Consider the following 27,516-nt stretch of genomic DNA (forward strand, 5'->3'; position numbering starts at 1 on the left):
ATTCAAACTCTCCAGAAGTCTCCCGGCCTGGCAGAGAGGCACCCGCTGAGGACATCTCCAGAAGCCAGATCCCACTGGAAATTCACTGAAATGGTCGCTTCCTTTCTATTTAATAGTGAATAATAACATTTGAAGTGATGCTGCCAGCGTGACTTCCCCTGAGACAGCTCTTCATTTACTCCTTCTGTGGAGAAGACTGAATCATAGAATTTTAGACTGAAGCAAATAACCCCACCAAGAAGGACTGAGAGGTGGCATTCCCCTGTGCCCTAAGCACACGGAGGGAAGAGGAGCTGCTTTTGCAGCTGGTCCACAGCACAAAAGTTCTGCTCCAGGCCTGCTCAGGTCACTTTTTAGGATAGGCAGACTTGATTCAGCTGTATGCCCTGCCACCCCAGAGCTTACACTGTGAGATAGGATTAGGAAAAATGGAAAGCTCTGGATTTAAAGAGACCAATGGAAGAGGGAGAGAAGGGGCAGGTGGAAGGGGAGGGTGGGACCCACAGTTGGCTGGCTTGCTTTGGAAAGCTTGCGTGTTAGGTGGATTTTAGATTCTGCACCCCCTCCCGGCCTTCCCCACTCCGTTGATTTCTGGGAACATTCCTCCAGGCTTTGATCTGCATTCCCAATACGCTCCAAGTTGGAACAAACTCATGGTTTACCACCTCATGGTTGCTGCAGTTCAATTACCACAGGCTCCCACCCCCTCCTGTATCTTGGGCTTCTTGGTCATGCTACAACTTCCATGGCATGCCCAAAGGCTGTTTGTTGGGCATGATCGCTCATGTCATATGCTCAGGCAACACGATGATGCCCTTATCATTCACATTAGGAGGCAGGAACATTGCCCATTGGCAGGACAGGACAAACACGTGTGTCCATATCCCAGTGGAATTTTCCCCTTGCGAGATCTTCATTGAGCATGTCAGCCTCCCTCTTTGATCTCCTGCTCTGGTTCATTTCTCAAACACTAATACTGTCAATGCAGAATCTGTGCCCAGATAAATTCTCTGCCCTCCTGTCTAAACAGTGTCATCACACCAAGACTGTGCCATCCTCTGGGCACACAGGAGACCAAGGGCCCCGTGTTATGATCGAGTTTGTTCTCATGCTGGTGCAAAGCACGAATGAAGCCAATTAAGTCATGCAAGTGAAAACATGGCACATTTGAGAAAAAAGCCAGGCTTGGACTCTCCCTTTCCACAAAGGAATCTGCAGCTGGTCCTAGTCTTGTATCACCTGGAGGTGTCTCTAACATGGTCTTTACTGCCTTGTTCCATCCCTGAGGAGGAGACTATGCAGGCCTGTTTCTAATTTTGCTCTCCATGCCCCCACCAAATGCCTGTTCCAACTCGATAGATTGATGGCATTTGTTTCTTTTGTTTATGGTCCTCAAGCCAGTTTCAACCCACATGAATGTTCATATGCAAGCTAGTTTGGATTCATTTGCCAAGTAAGATTTAATAAGACACAACTCCTTAATGAACAACCCAATACAGGACACTGAGTGCCTTCACTCCATCCCCACACATTATTAACTGTCAAGGTTTTCAGGGGAAACTTGTTCCCTCCAAGCTTTCAGCGCAGTTTTGACTTTTGAGTCTACTCTGGGTGCCCCACTTGGGGTACCCCAGAACAGAGTTAGTCATTTGGAAGGCAGTTTTCAGGAAAATTGGGGCCAGCTATCCTTGCTTGCAAGTATTTTTCAAATGCTGAACACTATCCCCAGCCTAACCAGAGTAGAAAAAGAATTGAAATCTCTATATTTTCACAACATTTTGAATGTGACTTGGGCTCCTTCAATACCTTGGCTTAATTTTTCAATGCATAAGATGGAGAACACCCCAGAAGCCCTCCTTCCCTGTCCCCACCTGTACCTTGGCCAGCATTTGTCTTTGCACCATGCTAGATTGCACAGGGATGACCTTTGGAAGCCTTCATCAGAAGAATTATCCTTTAACTCTCTCTCTCTGCTGTTGCCAACCCACTGCATCAATAACTAGTGTTGTCCTCTGCCAAGGAGCAACGTCAACCAGGAGAACAGAAAGTCCTGGTTGAACCAGGGTTAGCCCTCTTGTTGCTAACATGTTGCAGAAGAGCCACAGCGGTGTGCTCCATTGCAGCATCCTGTTACCTTCTCAGACACAGGAGCTAAACAGCATCCTGGGGGAACCATGGTGCCAGTGCATTCAGAGGAGCTGCAGCTCCTCACCTACAGACATCTGGAAAAGGAGAGCTGTGTCAGACAAGGTGGCTACCAAAGGAGCAGTCATGCTGCCTCCAAATCTCATCATGGCAAAGCAAGATCATGGCCCTATAAGCATTTGTCTCACTGCCAGAGACCTCTGCAGCCTGCTTTGCGATGGAAACCCACCAAAACTGCTCTCCTAGGAGTACCCTACTCCAGACATGTTACTGCACTGCTCCAGGAAATGCTTTTCACCATGGTGCCAGCACACTTGAACATTGCCCAGAAATGTAAGCACGCCTTTACACAGCAGAGCTGTGACTCCAGGAGTCATGCCTCAAAGCCAGCACTACTTCAGTGCTGTCTCTTTCAAGAGTGAGGTTGCCTTTTAGTGTGGCAACCTTGCTGGACAATATGGATGTTTCAGATGTCTGGGAGCTGATGTGGGTGGTGGTGGGTGCTCCAAGAGCAGGCAGGGGGACACTGCAGCAGTTCTGGTGCTCTGTAACCCATGATGGCTCCACTGGTCTTTCATCCGCATGGGAAGAGGAGTAGGAAGGGGATTTCTTCCCTGATGCAGAGGAGAAGGAGAGGGCTGCTGTGTCACATTCCCAACATATACACTTGCATTTTATGTTGGTTTGCTTTTGTGCTGTTCCTTGGCCTGCAGTCCCTTGAGTTGCAAGAGCTGCCTGGGAAGGGGGACAGCCTGCAAGGGGAGGCCACGGCGTGGGTCCTGAGCCTGCTGTGCCTGCAATGCTGCAGAGGCACGGCACTCCCCGTGATGGTGAGTCCCTCTGCCCTCGGGGCCTGAGAAGAGGCAGGTGAAAGAGCCAGTGGCTGGGAAGGGGTCTGATCTTGCCGCTGTGCCCTGAAGCAAGAGGTGAATGGCAATGAACACCTGCCTTTGGCTGCAGTTTCTCTTCTTGGCACCAAATGCTCGTGTTTGGATTCAAAGCGCGGTAACAAAGCCCTTGCCGGCGAACACATTTCAACATGTTATTATTCCCAGGCTGGTTTTCAAGATCCTCTTTCTATTCCTTCTGTACTGATTGCTCTTGTTTCTCTTGGCTCCCAGCTCTGGCTTTTCAGGCTTCATTAACTGGAATTTATTAGCAACTTTAAACAATCTTCCGGCTGCCAAAAAGAGAGAAAGAAAGAAAAGAAGAAAAAAAAAGAAGAAAGAAACACAGAGGAGACACACTAAACACTGGGCTGCTCCCTGCCTGTGTGAGGCCCAGATCTAAACACCTCTACCACTGAAGGCTTTCTGTGGAAGGAAGGACTGGTGAGTGCCTGGCTGGGACTGTGCCAGCTCCCAGCACAGCCTCTCCTGTCCCTGTGCTGTTTCTCACTGGAGCTGGAGGCTGGTGGTGACAGAGGACAGCATGGACTGACGGAAAGCTGCCAGAGAGGAGTCCTCGGTGGTGTTGCCTCTTCAAAGCTGGCTGAGACTGGAGAATCTGTTCTCTTGGCAGCCTCTGAGCATGAGGGCTAATTGCATCCGTAACACCTTCCTGAGCAGCTTGCAGTAAAAACTAATGACTAACAGATCCTGGCACACCTGAGAGGCCTGTTCTCGTCACTGGATGGATGGGTAAATAGAGGCACTGGCAGGGAAAATCGCTTTACTAAGACCACACAGTGAGTGAGCAGTTTGAGCTGGAGCAGTCCTGGTGCCCTCATCTGCGCCCTAATCACGGCGTTGCCTCTGATCCCTTGTGCAACACGGCTGTTTGGCCCCTGGAGGGGACCTGAGCCAATGCAGAAATGTCCTGTGGGACACAGCCCACCTGGACATCGTGGTGTGGCATGGGTGATTGCTTTGCTGTCCTCAAGACACTCAGGTGCCACCCTGTTCTCACCTGGTCCCTGCATGCCCACACCTGGCATGGGTTCCAGTAAAGGACTGACACACTCAGGTGGGTCCATCCACCTGGATTCACAGTGCTTCACAGCAGCCTGAAGGGTGTGCAACATGGCACATTTGTCCTCAGTGTCTACGGGGGACACATCTAAACCTTTTTGCAGCTTTCTTTCTCCTTGCCATTATTCCTATTCCTTGGTTGAACCACAGCTTCATGCATAAGATGAGCCTTGACCCTAGCTGATCTCTGACCATCATGAAACTCTGCCATCATGGGGAGCCAGAGATGATGCTAAAATAGAGACACAAAAAAAGGAGGAATCATAAAAGTTGTGAAACACCAGCTCTCTTCCAAGCCGCTGTGACCCTGGACTACTGGGACTAGATCTAACGAAAGAAGATTGGCAGCAGCAGAGCCAGAGAGAGGAACAGTGAGGAGCTCACAGAGGTGGCAGAGGAACATGGACTTTCTCTGACTTTCAGAGAGGATGAGGGTTACAGGTCATACTCATATGTGTTCAAGGGCCAGGGGTGTCAGGAGCTTCTGGGATGTTTCTGAGCATTAGATCAAGATAAAAATGTCCCTAAGATATAAGAGTTTCCAGGGGACCTGAAAAGGAGATTTGAATGTCTGTGTTGAATTTGGCAAATATTTTTGGCTGAGGAACCTGTGATTATTTTTTTTTTTTCAGAATGTTCAAGCATCTTGTTTAAGGCATCTTTGCAATAAAGCAAATTCCATTTGAAATAATGTTTACTTTTCAAGTTTGACCCAAAGTAAAAGACTAAAAGTTAAGAAGTAACCTGAAAATGAAACAAATTTTTTTGTTTCGGGTCAAGGAACTCTTTTGTGTTGACCAAAGCCCCAGAACACCAGTTTCAGTTCACCCTGCACTGAATTTTGCCAGTTTCATCTTCAGTTACATCCTCCAGCCTGTTACTCACCCAGTTTATTGAGGATGTAACAGGGAACATAACTGGGTATGCGGTAGGTTGGTGCTGTAAGGTCACCCAAAAATCACTGGAGATGAGAAGCCTGCTGAAAGGCTGTATTCTGACTGAAGACAGGGACTTGCAGCAAGGATGGGCTGCAGCAGAGCCCTCTTCTTTCTTGTCAGCACTTCTCTGCCGGGAGGGCAGGCAGGCAGGTCTTCCTCCTCCCCAGGAGATACCTGGATTGTCCCTCATTGCTCAGCTCAGCATGCCCCAGCATGGTCAGTTCTTCCATGGGGAGAGTAGACAGAAGGCTTGGTCTCATGTGCTACATGTCACCCCAGTAGACCCAAGGGAATATGTTCAGGGTAGATGAAATCTGCAGAGGTCTGAGCTGTGAAACCTGAACAAACTTCTATTGAGGATATGTAAACAAGCAGGATTTTTTTTCTCGATTCTTGTGCATGACCCAACACAGAAGATGATCCCATCCCAAATGTGATGGCCCTGATGTAATGTTTTGGGATTAAAGTTTGGTAAAAATAAATGAAAAGAGCAGCAGAAGTGCCAGGCAAGTTGTATTACTGGTTGATGGCAGCCCTGTGAATTGTTTAGGTTGGAAAAGACCTTTAACATCATCCAAGTCCAAGCATTAATGTGTATGCACACACTGTCCCTGTCTAGATGCTGTTGAAGGAATCACTTTAGATTTCTGATAATATAAACAAAATCTTTTTCGCTTGATTTCATATCAATTTCTTGATTTTATATCAATTTCTTGATTTCCATGAATAAAATTACTGTATTATTGCTATGAAATTCAAACATGAACTTGGGTATGCATAGATATATAACGCGGCAATTTCCAGTTCTTCTCATAACTGTAATGTTTTTTCCTAGTCAAAATACCTTTGCTTTCCGAATGAGGACTTGTGGCATTTTCAGCCTCTAGTAAAATGTTCTCTAACAACTTCCAATTATTTTTCAGATTTTCCTGTTTAAATTTTTCCTCTTCAACTGCTTCATTCATAATTATTTTTGGCTCTGGGAAGCTGGCTCTTTTGGAGCCTATGAATATTTATTCATTGCTGGTCGAGACTGTTCTTTTTGTACATGACATGCAATCAGGACACAATTGCTTGCAGCAACACAACTGTTAATTGTATACTACACAGTATGGTCTCTGCGTGTGAAAAGGTGTACTACCCCCAGTGAACGCTTTGGGTGTCCACACTTCAACACAGTTGTTGACAAAATGGAAAGAGAAAGGCTGAAAGATGGATGCAAGGTCTTGAAAAACCCACCTTCTGTGGGTAGCTTGAGCTTCAACGCTAAAGGGGATAAAAATGACTCATGCTTAGTCTGTAAATGCCTAAGGGGGAAGAGAGTTTGGGCAGCTAGGGACCTTACAAGTCTAATGAATAGAAACTACAGACAGATGTAGGAGAGTTGCAAGACTATTTGAAGTTAAAAACCTACAGTATGATTTGATAATTTTGCAGTTTGACCTGTTATGGGAATAATGAACATCAATATCTGGTCTGGTCTCTTTAGTCAAGAGTGACTGTTCAGGGAAGTTTTTCTTTGCATATGTGTGTCCACCTAAGTATGTATGCTCATCTGCAAACTCTTTTCTAAGTGCACAGACAGGACTTTCTGCTCATGACACTTGTGCCCAAGCACTGCACGCAGCCACACAGCGCAGAGGCTCCTGTCCGTCAGGCAGGTCAGCACCACAACCTGTGCGCATCACTGGCATTACACTGTACTGCTGGATGCGGATGATTCCATGTCGCTTCACTGCAGAACATGTGGGATAGTGCCCCTGGGAGATGGAAACGCCTCCTTTCAGGGCACTGAAACCAACATTTTCTGTAGGAAATACTGTCAGTTTGGAAACTAATATTTTTGAAATCTCAGTGATGATGTGTGGGGTGGTGGCTGCAAGAACTGATTCAGTAAAGTCAAAGTGTTTCATTTAGACAGAATAAGCTGTAATAAGTGTTATATATCCAGTAAGTTTACAACACAGACATCAAATGTGACGTTAATATTGGTATTTCATGCAATGTAATAATAGTGTTTTGAAGAAACTGCATTTTCCAACAGAAGCTATTGTGTTGAAAGGAGCAACAGCATGAGAATAACACCTGGAGGTATTTCTCATGGTCAAGTGGAATAGGACCATACAGGTGCAATTTACCCATGCAGAAATGGCCAACCTCAATCCTCTGCCCCGCAGGCTCCCATTTTTGGGGCTCCTAAGGGATTCCAGTGGTTTCTAATGCTGGTGGTTAATTTTCACACTTTCAGAAGTCGAGCCACTCCTTCACTGACACACAGCCACATGCCGATCCCTGGGGATTACGATTGCTGCTGTGTCTGAGTGTGCCTGCTCAGACCACAATACACACTGGTGCATGACGGGACACCTCAGCCTGTGGAGCAAATTTTTTTGACTTCAATTGCCCAGGCTCATTGCTGTCTGAACCGCAAAGTGACTGGGAGATAAGGTGTCTCTGGACTGCAGGAGCATGTGAGGGGGACCCTGTATGCAGAAGCGGGAACGAAGCTCCTTGTTTGCTGGCTGTGGTCCTGGGTGCAGTGTTGATTTCTGCACAATAGTTGGATCCTCTTTTATTTTGGCTTTTGGCACACGTGCCATCTCAACCTAAAGGTAATGACAGTCAAACCCCTAAGCGAGAGTAGCAAATAAACCCTCTCCCAGCATGCAGCCTGCTTCCGTCTCAGCTTGTAGCCCCAGTGACAATGCTGAGGGTTGTTACCAGAGCCACAGACACCTTCTCTAGTGTCCCCACCACCACCCCGACCATGATCTGCCTGGTGCTGCTGCTCCATACTTACAGCTCCTCCAGGAAGCGCAGGTGACGGAGAGTGCTGGGCTGCAGCCGGCTAATGTTGTTCATGCTCAGATCTCTAGTGGGGAAGAAAGACAGAAGCCACTAATCAGTCACACTGTGGTTTGCAGAGAATAAACCCCAATGCCAGGCTCTGTGTCCCATCTTTGCTAACAGGGAAAATGAGAAGTCCCTGCAAAACATTTCAGCATGACCATCTTGTGACAGCCCAGGCTCTGCCTGCAAACGGATGGAGAGGTGTAACCAGAGGTAACATTTGCTCCTTCGGGGTGGTCTGCCTGAGCTTCTCCAGGTTATGGAGCAAATTATGACATTTCCTAACAGCACAAGCAGTATTAGTGTCTTAGAATTTTTGGAGAGTGAACAGGAAGCCCAGTGACGCTGCAGTAGGACAGTATGTCCTTGGGCCCAAAAGTATCTTTCTGTGACCACCAGTCATGCCAGCCACCACAGGGAGCTTTTCCAGTGCATGCTTTTGAGGACAGAGCAAGCCATGGATGAAGTGGTGCATCCTATTGGACAAGCCTGCTCTAAACTGGAAAAACTAGAGAACAATGCCAAGAATGAGGGCTGGGGGTTGGCTCCATGGGTGACAAAGTCTGAATTTAGGGGGTGAGAGGAATCTGTCTGATTGTGCTTGTCTCAGTCTTTATAATTTCCAGCTAAAGGCTCACCTCCTGTCTTCTTAGGGTCTGTCAGACCCTCACAGAGGAGAATGTACCACAGTCCAAGGGGTCCAGGGGGTCTGCTGAGTCTTAAGCCCTTAGCACATTACAGAGTCACTGTGAGCTGCCCACGGCAGAGCTGTCATCCTCTTAGGATGAGTAGCAAAGTTTGCAGCAAATGGTGCATTAGACCAGCTGGTAGTTGGAAAAAACAAGGATGCTTCTGGACTCTGAGTGTCTCCAGAAGGTCTGATACTTGATAGCTGCAACCCTGCCCTCAGGAAGGAAACTGCACTTGTGACCCAAGTCTACAGCAAGCTGTGTCCAAGTGACTGCAAGTGAGCATCGATTTTTACAACTATGAGGAAAGACGAGGCTGAATTAAAAGCTGGTATGGTTGGGAATGAAAGGGCCATGTCCCCTACCGAGCAAAGTAATCCTAGTCAAATGCCATCGGAGGCATTAGGTAGGCTCATGTGAGGCAGAAGTTTGATCATTGTGTTTAGACAGGACACCACTTAGCTCCTTCGGACTGCCTAGACTAAATGGCAGAGACAGACAGATGTCTCTGTTGTGATGTGGGAATAAGGAGGCACGACATAAAAATAAAGGCATTTTACTATACTCTTTCCTCCATTAAATATCATGGACTCATGAGCCTAAGGAAGGATGTAACCCCCTCAGTATCAGTGGGAATCTGTCTTGGTGTTGGACAAATGGATGGAGGGAGGAGTCTTGTGCCAAGGGCAACGACTGAAGCATGAAGGAGAAAAGTCCCTCAGCAAAACCCAGCTATACAAGAGGGACCCTATTTGAAGATAGTCCTGTTTTGTTTTTTTTTTTTTTTTTTTATTTGTAACTTTCTCCTCTCGAAAGAAATGGTGGAAAAATCCCCAAAAGACTTATGAGAATTCAAAATCATTTTTCCAGAATGAATGCAAAAATAAAGTTGCCTGCATTGTCCTGTGTGCAATGCTGCATTCTATATTTGGCTGATCCTGTGATTCAGTAGAAGGGTTAAAATATTATTTTGTGCTGCTTCTATTTTTATTTTTAAATCCCTAAGGGCGGTTGCTACTTAGCACCCATTAAAACATCTTTTTTTCCTACATCAAAGTGTCTCCTGTTTATGTTGTAATGAATCTGTCTGATGTTTTGACATGTTGTGAAACCATGTAAAAATAATGAAAAATAACATAAAATGAAAGCCTATGAAACAAAACACAGATCTGAAACATCCAAGGTCTCCTTGAAATTCCAAGGCATATTCCTTAAGTTGCCTTCTGCTGGCAGTGTAGGGAATACTCTTTGCTCGCTGCAGGAGACACTTTTCAAGTCTCATTGAACTGCATTTTGGGTGCCCAGCCCTTTCCTAGGCCTGATGGGGACAGTTGCCTGTCCCACACCCCTGGGTGGGTGGACGGGGGGTTGCAGGGATGCACAGACCCTCAGCATGAGTCCTACCCAGTAGCATGTCAGTATGTGGCTGGTAGTAACAGGGAGGCTGGTGGTAATGAGGATGTTTTGACCCCTTCTTTCCTCCCCTTTCATCCATACCCTGAAGAGGGACAAAACCCACTGGTTTCTGAAGAAATCTTCCAAAAGGCAGAGGAAAAATACAATTAGCCCATCACTCTGACAGCCTCACAGCTCCCCAGTGCATGGTTTTTCTTTAAGTGCCCTGTTCCCCTCCCTCACTCTCTTGCACACCTGGCGCTCCTGGCCACAGACAGGTCTGAGGGAAGGGGCTCTCTCCCACCATCTCTTGGGGCAGTGAAGAAAAATCCAACCCTCATTTCTGAGGCTGTTGCACGGGGAACATTTTGGGTCATCTTATTTAAAACGCATTGATGTTTGTGCTCTGGTGATTTGCAGTACTGCAGGACTCAAGTGCAACACATTTAAACTCATGATACGGAGAAAAGGAGGCACGTGGTGCAAACCCCGGTAGTGGTCTGCTAGCTAATGGACAGTGAGGCAAATATGGTGCCAATCACTCAGCTCTAGGACTGTGTTTATCATTAACTCTCCAGTGTGATATCCCATGGGGGCCCCACACCATCTCCTCTAGAGCAGTGTACATCACACCTGGCTTGGTGTGGTGGAGTTCCTGGACTGGCCATGGTATGAGGACAGCATGGAGGGGGTGGTGCAAGAACAGGTGGTGTGAAGGAAGAAGGAGTTCCTCCAAGGGCTGGAAATTAACTTCCTGAGCAGAGTTCTAGGCTCAGTGGTTTTGCTAGCCACAAAAGTATGAGATGTTTCTCCACAGGCTGTCCATGCTTGTGTGAAAGCTGAGGCACAGGATTCTTGTCTAAAGTGTTGTGGGAGTAAATATTTTACTTATTACTCATGTAAAGATGTTGTTGACTTGTTGCTGTGTTTTCCCAAGCTCATGCTTTTCTTTTTAGTAAGATTTCTTGTGTTATGTACATCCTCAGTGCATGCAAGAGTGGAAATGCTTCCTGTCGGAGTAATCAGGGAAGCTATTTATCTTTTCAAGTGTTTGAGGGTGGTTACTTCAGCCAGCCACATTTAGTTAATTTTAAAAGGAACCCAAGGTATTTGAACTTTATTGGATTCTTTTTTTTTCAGCAACATCTGGCAGAAGGATTAGGTATTCATGGACTAAATGGATTAGGGACTCTGCTGACCTTTCCCAGCTCTGTCAATGACTTTGACTTTCCAAAGTAGCTCTCTCTGTTGAGTGACTAGCATCCAGCTGAGTCAAACAAGTGTTGGGTCACTCATATCTAAGTACCACTATTGTCATTTGCACTGAAGAAACCACTAGAAAGATGGGGACCATACCATAGCAGGCATTATATAAGTACACAAAGAACATAATTCAGATCCCAAAGTCCCCTAAACTCTAAAAGAAATCAGAAAGGTAGGAGAGGAAATGGGGTGCTACAACTTCACCCAGACATCCAATATAGGACCAGCAGAGGAGCTGACCAGATTCTTGCCTTTGAGTTCATGAGACCACACTGCACTGGTTCACTGGGAAAAGCCATCCCTCTCCTGTCCCAGAGCTCCCATGTTCCTCTTTCCCCAGAGACTGGCCCATCTGTCCTCTCTGCAAGCTATCAAACGAAAGCAGGAAACCTTTTGCTGTCAAATGATTTTGCGTGGCTGTGGTCTGAAATGCTGACAGTAAAGTGAACTACTCTACTACTCCTGGAACTGAAACTCTGTTCTGGTATCACCCCCATTTGCCCATGAAGCAATGCCTTCTAAGGCCTCTTGCATTAGGTGTTGAAAATACCTATGCTTTCCAATGGCACTGCACCAAAGCCATCATGGCTATAATTAGTGTGATTTAAAATCTCCCCCTTCCCCAACTAATTCTAAACATTTATCGTAAGCATTTCTAACTTGTACCTGCAGGAAAACTGAGACACAGTTCATGGAAACTTAGCTCATGTGATTCAGCCTCAGACCTTACAACTACTCTGGCCCTCGAGGGGTTCCTTAAATTATTTGCTTTGATGTCACCTTCTTTCATGAACAACCTTTGATTATTCACTGATTAGCTGATCTTCCTCACCAAAAAATGATGTGACACGTACCGTGCTTTGGGTACTCCAGTAGGACTGTCTGCCATGCTCTTTAACAGTGCTAGGAGATGGTTACCACAGAGTTTTACTTCAGGGATGATATGAGCTTTAAAGATCAAAGGAATTTATCTTTGGCATAATTGCTCGGGCTGGTGGGATGCAGGCTGTGTTGCTGGTGCTCTGGAGCCTGGAGCCATGGATGTCCCTGCGGGGAACATCACAGTTCCAGCAGACTCTGCCCAGCTCTGGTGAAGGCACCTGCAGTACCTTGTAGAAGCGTGTGCTTTTAGGCCAAAAGGCAAGTTTTTTTACACTTCAAGATGTGGGTCTGCATGAAGGGTACCCGTGATACTCGCCCAAGACAGGCCTAAGCAATATCCCCAGGCTGTATCTCTAGGGACACTGTGACTGATGTGTCACACAAACTCAAGGTATCATTTAGGACTGCCTACAAAACTGGGGAGAGATGAACCCTGCCTGTCACCCCCAAGGCTCCCGATATAACTTGTCCTGGACTATAAGCAGACCATAATGTTTCCCCAGACTGTAAGTGTTTCCCCAGAGGCACACTCAAATGTGAATTAACACAAGCAGAGGTCAGCAGATCTAAAGCAACAGAGGTTGAAGCCACACTGGAGTAACGCAACCAGGTTGTGGCTGCTCAGTCAGAAAGGTTTGAAGGTGAAATCTGCAGTGATACATCTTGGCAGAGGCCAAGTACATAACCTTCAGACCCAGATGTGCAGCTGGCTCAGGATCTGCAAAGTGCACATGACTGGCAGACAGATGGTGCTCTCCTGGAAGCCATCACAAGGCAGAAAGGTCAGCTTCTGGCTGGGAGAAGACATTGCCCAGCTATCTCTCTCTGTACTCTGAAGGCCCAGAAAGTCTAGTCACTATCTGCAGTCCCCTGAGGTCTCCATAGGTCTCTCTCTCACTCAGCATGACGAGAAGGCTGTGTCCTACTGCCATGAGAGCAGGGGGACGTATCTGTCTTCAGGCAGATCTTTGATCTACAAGGTTTTTGCAAGCTCCAGGTGTGGTTCAGGGAGTCAGCAGTGGGGTACTCTGTGGGATCCTGGCTTCTATCATACCTCAGTGAAATCCCATGCATGTGGCAACATCTGGAAGTGATGACAGATATTGCCCAAGCCACTGGAGAGGTTTTTCAGTATTTAGGAAAATGGACCTTGTGCTTCTCCTTTGTAAGGAGGCAAAGTCGCCCCAAATAACATATCTGACTGCTGTCCTCAGGTTTTGAGCCTACAGGAAGCTACTATGGATCCCAAATGGTGGCTATCTTCTCAAGCCCTAAATTGCTCCACTATATTAATATCTTTGTATTTTTCAAGATGTTCAGGATATTAATGTGCTCTCTTCCCAGCATGGACTCAATCTGGCTCCTCTCAGTGTTAGTGCTGAACACACAGGTTTCTGGACCATATAAAAGACCTTCTATACACTCAGGCAATTGAGCAGAAATTTTTATGATTGTGGGGAGAAGCTAATGACCTGGTATCCTCTTGATTAATTAATTGCACAATTACAGCATTAAGGCCTCCCAGTTCTGATCCAGCAGTCTGTTTTCTGAGGGAACTGTACAGACCAGACAAAAATTCCCATCCTTATCCTGGAAAGGTCCAACACTAGACCTCTTCTTGTAAGGCATGAAACACTCTTGTCTCTCTCTGAAATCACTAGGAGATGAGCAATGTCTCTACCTATCTTCTGGCCACTCTCATTAGCATTCAGTGAAAAACGCACAATTACACCACCTTGAGAAAAGAAGCCCAAAGGCAATAAATGATGGGTTTAGAAATTCTTCAGATTATACTAGAGTGATTCATAAAGGTTCTTGTTATCTCCTTTCCTCTTTATCTTGAAATCGCCGAGGTCACCACAAAATGCCTGCATTGCTTGGGGTAAAGCTGAGGCTGACGATAGAATGGTACTTGGAGCCATAGAGCCAGCTGAAATTTTTCCTAAAAGCCTGCAGGTTGAAAAATACGCTAAAGGTAGTCTCCATAAAGAAAAGGAGAAAGGGAAGATAAAGAGATCAAAGCAGTAAGAGCTCATTTGCATTACACCATATCTGGAGGCACCAGCCCTGCTTCAATCCCATATCACTGCAGCAGGCAAGAGCAGAACGTGTTTCTACTCCCACCTCTCCATGTTTGAAAATAGATCAGTCATCTTAGATCATCCCTCATGTGTAGGCCCTATCCGAGATCTCCACAATGTTTCAATAATAAAGACTCAGCCAAGGCCAGTTTGCCAGCATGAGATTAAGCCCATCCCTGCACCAGCAGGTCTTCAGAAGTCTGGCCTGTGCAGTGAATAGCAGTGACCTATGGCAAGCACAACTCTCATGCCACTCTGGCTGCTCCAGTTCCAGCTCGTCCCATAGCTGCCCTGGCTCTGCACCATGTTTTGTGTCCTCCACACAAAAGCAGAAAGGGGCTGAGCAGAGGAGTAATGCATTTCTGCCCCTGGGCATGGTTGATGTGAGAACAAGAAGAAATGACTTTTAGAAACCATCTGCCAGGTCAGGGCTGTCAGCAAATACCATCTCATCCCAGGGCCCACAGGGTCTGCCAGGGAAGGGCTCTCCCTTGGCAGCAGAGGAGAAAGGAAGAAGGTGTGGGGTGCATGGCCAAGGATAGGAGAAGGGCAGATCACTTGGCAGAATAGGCTGCAGCCACACGGAGAAGGGAGAAGACACGGCTGAGAAGCAGCAAGGAGTTGCCTCCAGGAGGCACAGTGCCATGTGACAGAGGTGAAACTTGGAGCAGAACATAGGGGCATTTTTTCCAAAAAGGCAAAATATCAATCTTGCTAAGTGTGCTCCTAGAAATTTTCCTCATGGGCTCCATCTCCTGTCTGCACTGTCCTCGTTGACAGAGGAAAGGACACACAGCGATAAAAGAGGAAAGCACTTGTGTTGTCTTGTGGATATAGCTCTTATGAACATGATGGACGCTGACATCCTCTGGCCTACAGGTGTACAAGTGCCCTGGTGATTCCAGTGCTCATTAGTACAGAGCTGCTTCAACTGGAGAAGGAGAGTCTCATACACCAAACTGGGGCAGAGGCTGATGGAGCCTCCCCCCAGCCCCTCTGCTTTCACCTTCCAAACAGAGCAGTCAGTGCAGCAGGCTGCTTTGGGTTGGATGTTGGCCAAGGACCATATTTTCCATTTCTGATGCCATTCTGCAAGTTCATGTTTTTGGTGATTCCCATGAAACAGAAGTCCATAAGGAATTGTTTTTGTGCTGATCAAAATAACAAAAATGTGTTGTGTGGTTCTTTTTTTCCCTCCAGTTTTGACATTAAAAAAATCACCCCAGAAAAGACATTCTAAACCAAAAGTAATTTGGAAAGAAAAATACTTTCAGTCCTGGAAGTGTCCAAGCAGGACTTCCCAGCCTCTTTAAAACTCTTTTTATGTTTTTGCCTCACATAGCAGGATTCAGACTTGGCCAATGTTGGAGCTGGATCAACGTGAGCTTTTTCCTTAGTGTGAGCATATCAAAACCAAAAGAACTTCTAAACTAAAAAGAAATATTGGGGCATGAATGAGAGCAAGGAACATTTTTTTTTTAAGCCAGAAAAATGAGATTGCAAGCAAATGTCCTTTCTGTCCACTCTGTCCTTTGGAGCAGCCACAGCCCAGCAATGTTCTGACTTTTAGCAACTAAATGGTTTCCACTAGATCCCTGGAAAGAAACTCTCATTCCCTTGTGTCCTCAATGTGGGTTTGTTCCCTGCCCTTCTACAGGTCTCTACTGGGCTCCAGCTCCTTATGCACTGGGCCTTTTGGGAGCAGACCTAGTCACTCTCACGGGAAATGAAACCTCTCTGCTGCAGTAGGTATCCTCTTAACACCCAGAACAGCTACCAGGGAAAGGTAAATCCAGGAGCATCTTCCTTTTTGCTGCCCAGCCAAAGCCTTTCAAAAGAGCTAACAAGCAGTAAACAGCAAACAAATGCAATTGGTGCATCTGTCACATTCCCCACGCAAATGTCCTTGAAATTAACTGAGTCATGGAAATATTGTGCTTTCAAGTTGGCATCTTCTGCTTTGATTAGGGCAGGATATTTATGAAGACAAATGTTTTGTTGAGAAACTCTTACCCAGCTTTGCTCTGGGACACTAGCCACACTCGCCTGAGGGCTGGCTGTGGGGGACAGTGCTGTGTCCCAGGAAAAGCAATGCAGAAGGGTGGAAAGCAGGTCAAGGCAAGCCAAAGATGGTTGTAAGCCACAAGGCTGTTCTACGGAGCCAGAAACTCCATGGAAGAGGCACTTGCCAGCAGTCTGGAGCTGTTCTGCAACCTGCAGTGCCTGAGAAGGTAGCTTGCTCCTTGGAGTCTGGCCTGCCTGCTTGATATTCCAAATATCAAATAACCCACCTGGAAAGCATGGCTTTTTCGACTGTACCAAAAAAACAGACACTGAAGGAGCAGACAGATTATAGGAGAGGGAACAGGGTCTAAAGAACTGGGTCAGTGTAGAGGTGAAGATACCAGGACTGTTCTACTTGGCAAAGAGATGTGTGAGGAGAGCTGTGACAGAGAAGATGATGCTGGTTCCATGCTCTACGAGGATGTACTTTTTAGCTACAAATTGCTGGTAAAGAATTTTGTAGAGTCCCCCTATAAAGACACAAGACAATGATAGAAGACAAATTAATGGAGAATAAATCTACCTGTGACTATTCAGGGTGATTGTCTAATGCTACATCTGGCTTAAGGGTGCCTAAACCACTGGTTCTTAGGACCTGGGTGCACCCAGGTCAAGGGCAATGCAGAAGAAGAAGTCCTTGCAAGTTGTCTTCTTGTTGCTGCCAGTGGCTCTCGGTGAGTTTCCCTGAGCCAACACCTGAGACCGCCAGCCTGGCTGTGCTGGATGCCAGCTTTCAGCTGGCCAGCCTTCCTTTTGGGCCAGTACGTGCAGAAACTTGCGTGGCCCAAGTGCTTCCCGAGCACGTCCTTGACTGGGACTGGCTTTCAGACTACCAGCTTGGTACCCGCGCCTGATTCAGAGCATGTGCTGCGAGCTCTGGTTCTCCTTTTAGGAGCAGGCTGGGCTAAAGCTAGTGTGGTCTGCACACACATGCCATAGACATGCTTCCAACTGCGTATCAGGAGCAAATGCAACTACTGTCATCCACAGCCCTCCTTTGATTGCACAAGGTCTGCACAAAGTGCGTTTGGCCCTACAGATCCTGGAAAAGTGTCAGCTGGAAGTCTTGAGAGAAAAAAGGGAAAGAAGCTCTCTGAATACTGAATTCCACCTTTGCTTGGGAGTTGAAAGTCCTGCGGGACTCTTTCAAAGGTGCTCACAGTTGATTTGTGCACATGGGGGACCCCTGCACATCTGGGCCGGAGCAGCCGCTTCTATCCTGTTTCTCTTCATTGCACGCATCCTCCCTTCACTGCCAACTTTTGACTGCCCCAGGGCTGTTCAGGAATCCCCGACAGCTGATGCCCATCGTCTCCAGCCCTGCTCCATTTAGTTTCAGACCCACTGAAAGGAGATGGTGGAGCCCAAAGGCTGGCGGGCAGGAAATTGATAGTCTGTAATTGACCAGAAGTGCATGTAAACATGCTGTTTTCTTTCACATTGAGAGGATCTGGCAGAACACAGTTATTTCTGTTAGTTCTCTGGCTGGCAAGAAATCAGAGAAAACATTTGGCAGGGTGTATGGTCACAGAGAGAGTGTGACTTCTACCTGAGCTGGGGGCAAAAGCTCTGAGATGGGGAGGAACCAATGCAAGGCACTACTGGAAGAGCACTGAGCCAGACTGCAGACTTGCAAGTCATATCTCGTCAGGGTTACACCAGCTCATGTGTGGGGAAGAATCTGACCCCAAAGTCCTGAAACTAGCAAATAAACCTGTACATGTAAACTAGAGGGTTGAAGGAGATGCACTACTGAATCTCTGTGGTTTGTGTCTGTCATTAAATGGAAGAAGCAGACAAAATCTGAAAATAGTTTACAGGGGACAAATCCTGAGAGAGGGACTTTCTGCAAGGGCATGCGGTGATAGGATAAGGGGTAATGGCTTCAAACTGAAAGAAGGGGAGATTTAGAATAGATATTAGGAAGAAATTTTTCACTCTGAGGGTGGTGAGGCACTGGAACAAAGTGCTCAGGGAATTTGCGGAGGCCCCATCCCTGGAGGTGTTCAAGGCCAGGTTGGAAAGGGCTTTGAGCAACTTGGTCTATTGGAAGGGGTCCCTACCCATGGCAGGGGGTTAGAACTAGATGATCTTTAAGGTCCCTTCCCACCCAAACCATTCTATGATTCTATGATTTTAGTTGAAAATGTCAGAATGGCTGATTGAAATGCTTTATGCTGACATCAAAACATTTCATTCACTAAAAGCCAAGCCATGACAACGCAAATTTAATGACAGGCAGTACCTGCACATATTAACCTCAGGCTGAATTTGGAAAAATCAGAAGTAAAATGAAACCCCAATTGAAACAAAATCCTTCACTTCAGGTTCAAATGCCTTCAGCATGTTTTCATTCAAAAATTTCGACCACATCTGTGTGTTGCCTGGAAACTTTTGCATTTGATGAAGAGCAGTTTTTGCTCAAGGAAACTGTTTCTCAGAGAAAAACCTGTATTCCCTGCACATTGTAAGCAGATCCTTTTTGCTGCTCACCAGCAAGCTACCAGCATGGGACCCTGCGGGCTGCGGGTTGCCCGGCACTGCCACTGTGGAAAAGGTCTATGGCCCCATGGGAACCCTGGTCTTGGTGCTGGGCTGTGTTTAGACACAGGAGACATTGCCTGAACAACTGTTCCCCATCTCCCCCTGACAGAAAGATGATAAGTCTCTGTATTTCACTGGCACGCTGCTTTGAAGCTGTCTGTGTTATCTCCAGGGCTATGCGTGCCCTGATCTGAAAACCCACATGCTAGGACGGAGGGGTAGCTCAAGTGTTGGGGAGAGACCAATGCACAAACAAAGAGCTGGCAGAGGAAGCAGGGCTTGGCATTTGGAGACTTTTACATGGGCTTCCTCTCCTTGCATGCGAGCTCCTGGACTTGCCAAAAGTTGATGTCAGTGCTGCAGCTGTGCATCATTCTCTCAAAGAACAGGATCCAGTTACTAGTCTATGGAGGCTTGTACCTGATTTGGCACTTCTGGACAGATTCTCTAAAGTTCCTGGAAAAGCACAAGAAGTTTGCTGGCAAGAAATAATAAGAAAAACTTCGATGAGAAGCCTGCGTCTTCTTGCTTCTGATTCCTTGGAGCAGACTGTTAGCTCCAGTGATAACTGATTTCTCTTAGTCAGAAGGTGAAAAAACATCTTAGGTCAGAGGAAAATGAGCACTTAATGTGCCAGATGCAAACTGATGACTTTACACCCAAATCCTTGACCTCAAGGAGAGGGAGTGCTTCTCCAATACTTCTTAGAAAGCTCGGTGAAGACAAAGCATGCAGATCTCCAAGAGTTAAGGTCCTAGGTGGGATATATCCAGGGAAGGGGACAGAGGTTCTCCAGTTAGCACAGCCTGGCCAAGAGGTGAGGAGAAGCCCCAGCTCTTGGTTGTGTGCAGCACCATGTCCAACACCAGCATCCTTGCACCGTCATGTTGCAACCAACCCTGAACACCCTCTGTGGCCAAGGTTGTGTTTACTACAGTGGCTGCCATGGTTTGTTGAACCTGCCAAGCTGCTTTCCAGACTCAGCTCTCCCAAAAGACCCTTTGGATCTTTTTCTGCTTTAAGTACTACTTGCACCTGTGTAGATTCCCACTACCCTCACGGATGCTTTGCTGTGGGGTGGTTAGGATTGCAGCTTGGGTCCTGGCAAGGTCTGGGCTGCTACAAAGAGCTTGATAGGGCTGTAAGCATGGAGTACAAGTGAGGCACAGGCATGAATTTTCGACAAGCCATGGAGAATGTGTGTGCAGCACATCTGCACTGAGACACACCAGTCTCAACCTGCAAACAGACACAGCAGTGATGAGCATGGCCCCCGGTCTCTAAACTGCTGCTCAAAGGCTAGGAGCCGTGTCAGCTCAGGAGCTGGCAGGAAGGACCAAGGGAGGCAGTGCTCTGTCTTGGGAAACAGTCCCCAGGAGCACTCAACTGCTGGTCCGTCCCATGTTTGGTTTGGAAAGACTTTGTGCTGCAGAAGCCTGTGTTTAAATCGCATTTTCTAAACACTCCCAGCCACCATGACCAACCAGCAAAGACAATTCAGTACCACAAATGACCAAAAGAGCCAAGGCTGTGTTCTCATGCCTGAATTGGGTGTATGCTTCAGTTCTGGTGCCTCTGACACTGCTCTAGCCAGCTCTGGTGCCAGATGTGTTGCAATGCTGGCCAACACATATGGGAAGGTGGGCTGCTGTGAATGTTCCCATTTGACTGGTGGTGCACTGTGAGACAAAGTTTCTCCTCCAGCATCACTCCCCCGCTCTTACAAGTGCTGCTTTCAGAGACACCCTGTGAACCTGAGCTTGGGCTTGCTCCTGGAGAGCAACAATGCCAGGGAAGCTGAGATCAGCTGGGAAACCAGGCCCCTGAGTGGAGAACTGCATCCGACTCCAAAAGACTTTGGGAAATCTTTGGCCAAACAAAGACCAATGGTTGTGTTAAGCCCAGAGCTGGCAGAGAGACCTCTGAGTTCTCTCTCTTGTCTTTCATATGCTTTGGACCCCAACAGACAGGTCAGCAGGGTCCTCCTCTGAGTGGAACAACCGAGAGACATGAGAGAGGGGGAAGAAGAGTTGTGGCGGAATGACAACCCTGTGCCTGTGCATTTTATCATGGATTCAGGTGCCCTGTTGCACAGTGAAGTCTTGTTTGCCAGCAGAGAGGCATGTTGCAGGGACACAGGATGCTCCTAATTGCCTGCCCTGCCCCCAGAGGGGAGCTGCCCATTGCGACAGTGGGGCAGCACGACCTCCCTTAAGGTTTGTACTTTGCTTTTTTAAGCTGGTTTGTGGCACTACCTTAGCCACAATTGTGAGAAGCTGTTGTTGAGGTAGAGAGCTACCTGTGCAGGATGGGATTTTCAAAGAAACTTAAGTAAGGCCTGGAAAATTGCAAACAGCAATAATACAACATCTGCAGAGCGGCTGCCTCGAGAGGAGAAAATCATGTCATAACCTAACACCTGCTTAGCAATGAGACAGTGTCCAGGCTTTGCTTTTCAGCTCACTCATCTTGGAGACGGTGTGCTCTGTGCCAAAACAAGTAAGAGAAGGAACAATCACGTCATGACAAGGCTGAATACATTTAATGTGCTCAAGCAGGAACGGAAGGCAATAATTCACTCCAGAGTAGGACGAGCTTGGGATGGTCTGGCACTGCAGATGATTTATATTTAGAATTGGGCTTGGCAGGTGCTCTTATGGAACAGAAGTTTGGTTTTCTATTGTATTCAACCTGTCCCAAAAAGAGTGTAAACCATTCTGCTTTGTGGCCTGGCCAACTATTAACTACCTCAGCTGGGAAAGAAGCACACAAAATTGGCCTCTTCTATTTCTTGGGATGTGGGTAGTGCTAGGTGCTGCTGAAGACATGACACTGGCACTGATCAGAGGTGTCCAGCCTCTTCAACATCCTGCACCCAAATATGTGGGTGGACTGGCAGAAACGCTGGAGTTTACTCCTCCAGTGCCCCAGCCCTCTCCCCTGCTCCCCAGTTCCCTGTACTGCGATGCTGGTGTGTGGGCTGGGAATTAAAAAACTAGCTGAGCCCACGTGCTTCCAGCACTGTGGCGGGAGGGCAGACAACATGTCCTTGCATGGGTGTTTGTGATGGGTTTTGCAGAACGGGCAGTGATGGGCTGCAAAGTGCTGTCTGCCTCGACCCTTCAGCATCAGCTCACGCAAGGCGATGGCCAATGCTAACACTCCTGAAGCCTGGTGGTGGCCACCCGGCATGAGAGGCAGGGAAGGGCGCGAAGGGGGCTTGCTCACCTCCAACCCTGTCCTCACAGTGTGGAGGCAGCTGGCTTGACCACTGGTTCTGGAAACTGGATCCCTACCTTGGGCCCTGTTAGACAAGGCTGTGATGCCAGAGCTGTGGGGATGGATGAGCCTCTGCTGGTGCCCAGGCCAGTGTTAAATGAGACTTTGAGTGAAGGAAATCTCAAAAAGTTTGCTTCTGCAAATGTTCCTCCCTTTTGTGTGTGTGTATGTAATGAAGATGGATTTGGACAGTGTGAGAAAAAAAAATCTTCTTACTCAAGGGAGCAGAACAGGCTCTGGAGTGGGATTCACAGGCCACCCCAGCTATGGGAGTTAGGAAAAGTGAGAAAAAAACTAGAATTTGAGATAATTCAGAGGCATAAATAAAACTTAAAGTGGCTTTTTTATATTATTTAAGTCCTGTATCTTAGGGCTTTACAAAAACTGAGAAGCATTGGTCTTCCTGCTGGAACTAGGGCAGAAAACCACAAGACTGGTGTTATGTTCAGAGACAGGATATTACTGAACAATTCCCACTGTTATCTGAGAGGGGTGTCAGAGGCCATGGCATGACCCTGCAACATGGACTCTTGTCTGTTGGCCTTCCCCCGCCACCCAGGCACCAGAGCTTTTGGGGTGCACAGGCTGAAGTCTGGGGTTATGCACATCCCCAGCACGTTCCCCACCCTGATGCTCCCATCCTGTCTCTGGGCTGGGAGAAGTAATGTCCACGGAACACAGGGAGTGGGCTGCTGCCCAGATAGTCTACCTGGCTGTCTTCACCTGAGAACCTGTTGACAACGTCTGTGCAAGGGGTGTGCTAAAGGGCCCCCCAAAACAGGTAATCTTGAAGCTTCTTGTTAGTTTTCTAACCAGCTCACTTATGCAATGACCTAAACATGTCCAAGAACATAACCTCAGATAGCTGGAAAACTCAGCCATCCAGAGCCATCAAGAGAGAACATGGCAAAGTTGCGCAGCTGCAACCGGTGGACCCATATTGGGTTAAATCAACCATTTACTGAAGACATAACACCTTCCTGGAGCGGTCAAGACTCTAAGCAATGTGGCAGCCTGAAGTTGTTGTGGATCCCAACAAAATGTCCTTTCACAGCAAAAAGGATGATGAAGTGTGAGCACAGCTAGCGCAGCATTTCCTGATCCATGCCTGCTACACCCACATTAAGAAGGGATTGCAAAAATGCCATGCGGGCAGTTGCAAGTTGCGAAAGTGTTTCTTCCAGCTGAAAATGGATACCTTCTCACCCCCATACAGCCCACAAGACCTCACCTTTTGCACTGACTTTCCACTGGCCTCGCCATGCACCCACACGCTTGTATGATCTGGTGTGTGATGCTGCCTGTCCATGTTCTAATGCACTATCAAAGGCATCAGGGAGACATTTTTAATCTTACTGGTGGGGTAAGTGAAAAAACGTTGGGACATTTTTATGCTCTGAATAAGGGGAAGGGGGGGGTCACCAACCAGACATGGTTGAGAAACCTGGCAAAAGAAGTGTCAAAGCAGGTGGGGCAAGCTGCACCCAGAGGCAGAAAACAGTCACAGCCCAAGGATTCAGGTTCTGGCTCAAGTCTGTGAATGGAGCTGGCGCTCAGGAGGCAAATCTTGCCTGTCGAAAGCACACCACACGCTCAGGACCCTCCCTATCTCCGCTTTGCTGACAAGGCAGGACAATGGAGGCAGTTCCTGAAGCAAAGAAAGTTCAAATTCCTCCGGCCAATTACCTCATGGCAGTAAATCTTCCATCTCTCTTTCCCAGTCACTGGTGAAGCCTGTCTATTGTCTGGGGAGCCCGTCTGTCTGCCCCAGCACAAAAGGGAGAACAATCAGTGGGCTTGAGTAACATCCGATGTATTAAAAGACAGAAGAATAAAGCAGGGAAAGGGCCAAGGAGAGCTGGGTGGGGAGATCTCCAAGAGGCTGCTCCGATGCGTAGGTGTCTGGCATGCAGAGGCATCCAGCCTTGCCTGCCTGGTGCAGGTGTCATTCAGGCTCGATGCTGGTCAGGGTCGTGCAGGGGAGCACTGGGGACCCCTCTGTGTGGAGTTTTTCAGAGAGGGGGGGTGGCCAGGGCTGCTGGCCTGGAAGGGGATTGCTGCCTACAGCGTTGTCCAAATCCTGTCCATGCATCCTAAAGCTTTCTTTCCCACGAGGTCAAGCTGCCTAGTCTTCTGGGTGGCAACCACCCCTGAGTGCTGGCGTATCAGCACAGGGAGCACCTCCTGGTTACTTCTGCTGCCACTCTGCGCTGCGAGGCACTGCTCTTCATCAGAAAGAAGACATCCCATGCTCCTGAGCTCTAGGCTGCTGGAGAATAATGTCTCTATGCTATTGCCATCAGCCCTGATGGTCTTGAGAAGGGTGTGAAGCCTGCATGTTCGTTGGTTGACTAGGGGTCCACAGATATCAAAGGAGGTGCCCTCCCCAGCCTTGCTGCTTGGTGCCCTCGCTTGACTTGCTGGAGCAAGCCTCACCTGCCCTTTAGATAGCCCAAAGCACTGATCTTCCTGGGAAAGACCAAGGTCCTGGGGGATCAAACATGAATTGAGTCCATGCTTAATCAACAGGACACTGCTGGCCTGCTGTATCCTGCACAACATCTGTGCAAGGAACGAGAAGCAACTGCAGTGATGTCTGCTTTTGAAGGCTTTTTCAGCAATCTGGAAGAACCGGGAGCTGCACCTGTGAGCTGCTGAAGCTGAACTGCTTCACAGTTTTAGTCCCTCCATCTGCAGTCCTCTCTCAAGCCAAGTTATGGCCAAACTCCCAATCCCAGTCTTGCTAGACAAAATTACTGAAACTACGAGAAAGAAGACAATGAAAAAGAAGTATTTCCCTAAAGTAAAATGCAAACTGATGAAACAAGAGACAGAGCCCAGAGCTGTGCAAATCATGAGAAGACTGGGGATAACCAAGTGAGAAGCAGACATCTGCTGGTTGGCAGTCCTGCTGCTGGAGGGCATCCCATCTGGCTGGTGTCTGACCACCATCTCTTCCTGCCACTGCTGCTCCACCAGATCTGCTCTGATGACCACCAGATGTGTAGCAAGTTCTTTGAGGGCTGAGTGCAAGGGAGGAGGACAGCAGCTGCTCCAGAGCTCTGGACAGGTGAGATGATAGGGCACATCTCCTGCACCGTGGCCTGAAGGGCCTCTCTGTGTGCAAGAGGTGGCGGCTGGCTGCAAGACCATGAGGCTGTTGCAAAGCAATCCACCGATGTCAGGACAGCACAGCATGCTTCCCTGATTTGTCTCCCAACTTTGCTGCAGTCTCCTCTCTGCTCCATGCTTTTGTCAGCCTCTTGGCTGCAGTGGGCACCGCTAGTCTTTTGCAGCCCCACTGCAGTATTGTAATACCTTTTTTCCTCATTTCTCCGGGACAGATAAATAACTTACTGAGTGATGTTAGCAGGCACTTTTTGTACAGCCTGGGCTAGGGGGGGGTTTGCCTGTAGCCCAGCAGGAGAGTGGAGAAAGGGGCAGTGGAGAGGAGCTGGATGCTGTTATATGGAGACACAGAAAGGCTCTGGTTACATGCTCGGCCTCAGATGACTCCTCTGCCCTGTTTCAGCGGAACTGATCTTGGACACAGAGATTGAGCCATTTGTGTGGGTAATCTAGGGAGTACTTGGGGTTTTGACTGCCTTCCCACTCAGGATGTGGCCATGCTCCTTGGGGTATGGGCAGACACCTTCCCATGGTTGGAATGGTTGCTGGCAACCTGATCATGCTTAAACCATCTTCAGAGCGATGGCCTGCCTTGCTCCAGTACCTGTGGTTATTGCTCTGCCTGTCGGGTGGAAGGAGGCATCTCTTGATGACAGTGAGGCAAGCAGCATCCCTCCATAGCCCGCGCTGGTCCAGCACTCCTGTCCAACTCCAGTTTGATCTTGCTTTTATCTTGTGCAGTTCAGTTCTGCAAAATGTTTCTGGAGGAAATCAGTGATTGGGTTATGTGTCCCCTGCATTTTGGACTCAGCTTTGGGATCAGTAGTCTTTCATTGCCTGAACAGACTGAAGCACAGAGAAAGTCTTCATCTACACTATGCATTAGAGTTGGCACAACTCCCATGACCCACCACCAATCTGTTGAACATTGTGGGGGAATCTGAAACCACCATCACAGCCACAAAGTGATGTGCTAACCCAGACTATTGTGGGGAATGATGGATGATAGCTGACAGAGGAAGGGAGACGTCACTCTCATTAGCAGATTCCACAGGTGCTATGCAGATGTCCTGTTCTGAGCCAGCTGTGCCCATTCATTATCTTGAGCTGCTCCTCATTGCCACAAACCAAAGGTCAGCTGTCCCGCAGGATCCTCTGAGTGGTCTCCACACTGCTTCTGAGAGTTGGCAGGGCTGGGTCAAGCTGTCTTTGATGGAATTTTTTTGTGAATTGGGGCTAGGAGTCTGCCCACAACCTCCATTTGTCAGTGTGCCCCAGAAGAGAGGTGCAGAGGTGGGTTCCAGTGTCCCCATTTGGCACTGCTCATTGCATCAAGAACATCTCTCTGCTTCTCAATGCTTGAAAAGTGAAGTGCAGCCTGGGCTGGAGGTGGGGATCTGGCAGCAGAGTTAGGCAATCCAAGCATCATGACCGCTGAGCAGTTACTGAGTTTCCAGCACAGAAACCAGTGTCATGCCCAGAGGACAGCAGACACACGGACTGTCAGCAGTCAGCAGAAATGTTTGAAACCTTGTCTCTGTTGGAGAACTGCAGCCTTGTGCCTGCTGCGGTCCCTGCTTGTAGACGCAATCCCTGCTATTGGAAACTGAGCTCTGCCATCATGGGACATGCCTCACAGCTGTCCTAGAGCCGAGGTGGTGGCAGGAGAGGGAAAGGGCACAAACTACTGCACAGGCTGGTGGGAGGTGTGGTCCCCAGCCATTTATGAATGTTGTTGCAAAGCTCCTTTAGAAAGTTAATCGCCTTATTTAGTAGGTTTATATATCTGAAACAGAAGCAGGAAAGCATGGAAGAAGAAAGAAGAACATCATCAACAAATACGCACCGGCTGCTACAGATAACTCAACTTCAAGAGCATGGGCAATGGTGCCCACCGTGCAGAAGGTGCATGGAAGGAATTGCCGCATGATGTGCTGTGATCACAGGGTAATGTCTTTGCACGTTGTCCTGGAGCAGGGCCTGATGCAGGGAGTGACCACCTTTGCTTGCAGCTGTCAGGGGTCCGTGTGCCTGGGCACCATTTTTAAGGGGACTTCTGCCTGGAAATGCAACAGAAAGCTACAAGGCACTGGGCACGATGAGCCCTGAATCACCCTGAGACTACAGTACTGAGACTTGTGGTGCAGATCTGCCTGTTCAGCCTCTAAAAAAAATCTGGAATGTCTCTGCTAACTTAATATCCCAATAACACCTGGACACCTGGCAGTGTCCATCAAATAGTACATTCCTACCTCCTTTTTATATCCACCTGACTCAGTGCATTCCT

At 47.9% G+C, this 27,516-nt stretch overlaps 1 protein-coding gene across 1 annotated transcript in view; it reads right to left on the reverse strand.

Annotated features, from left to right (window-relative positions):
• The window catches only part of LGR6 (leucine-rich repeat containing G protein-coupled receptor 6), a 146,073-nt gene that overhangs the window by 86,985 nt on the left and 31,572 nt on the right, over positions 1-27,516 (reverse strand). The window contains exon 2 of the mRNA XM_009881348.1: positions 7,854-7,925. Within this exon, the coding sequence (XP_009879650.1) occupies positions 7,854-7,925 (72 nt within the window). The remainder of the gene's footprint in view (positions 1-7,853; positions 7,926-27,516) is intronic.

Source organism: Charadrius vociferus, unplaced genomic scaffold, assembly GCF_000708025.1.
Source record: "Charadrius vociferus isolate BGI_N301 unplaced genomic scaffold, ASM70802v2 scaffold333, whole genome shotgun sequence".
Taxonomy (NCBI): domain Eukaryota; kingdom Metazoa; phylum Chordata; class Aves; order Charadriiformes; family Charadriidae; genus Charadrius; species Charadrius vociferus.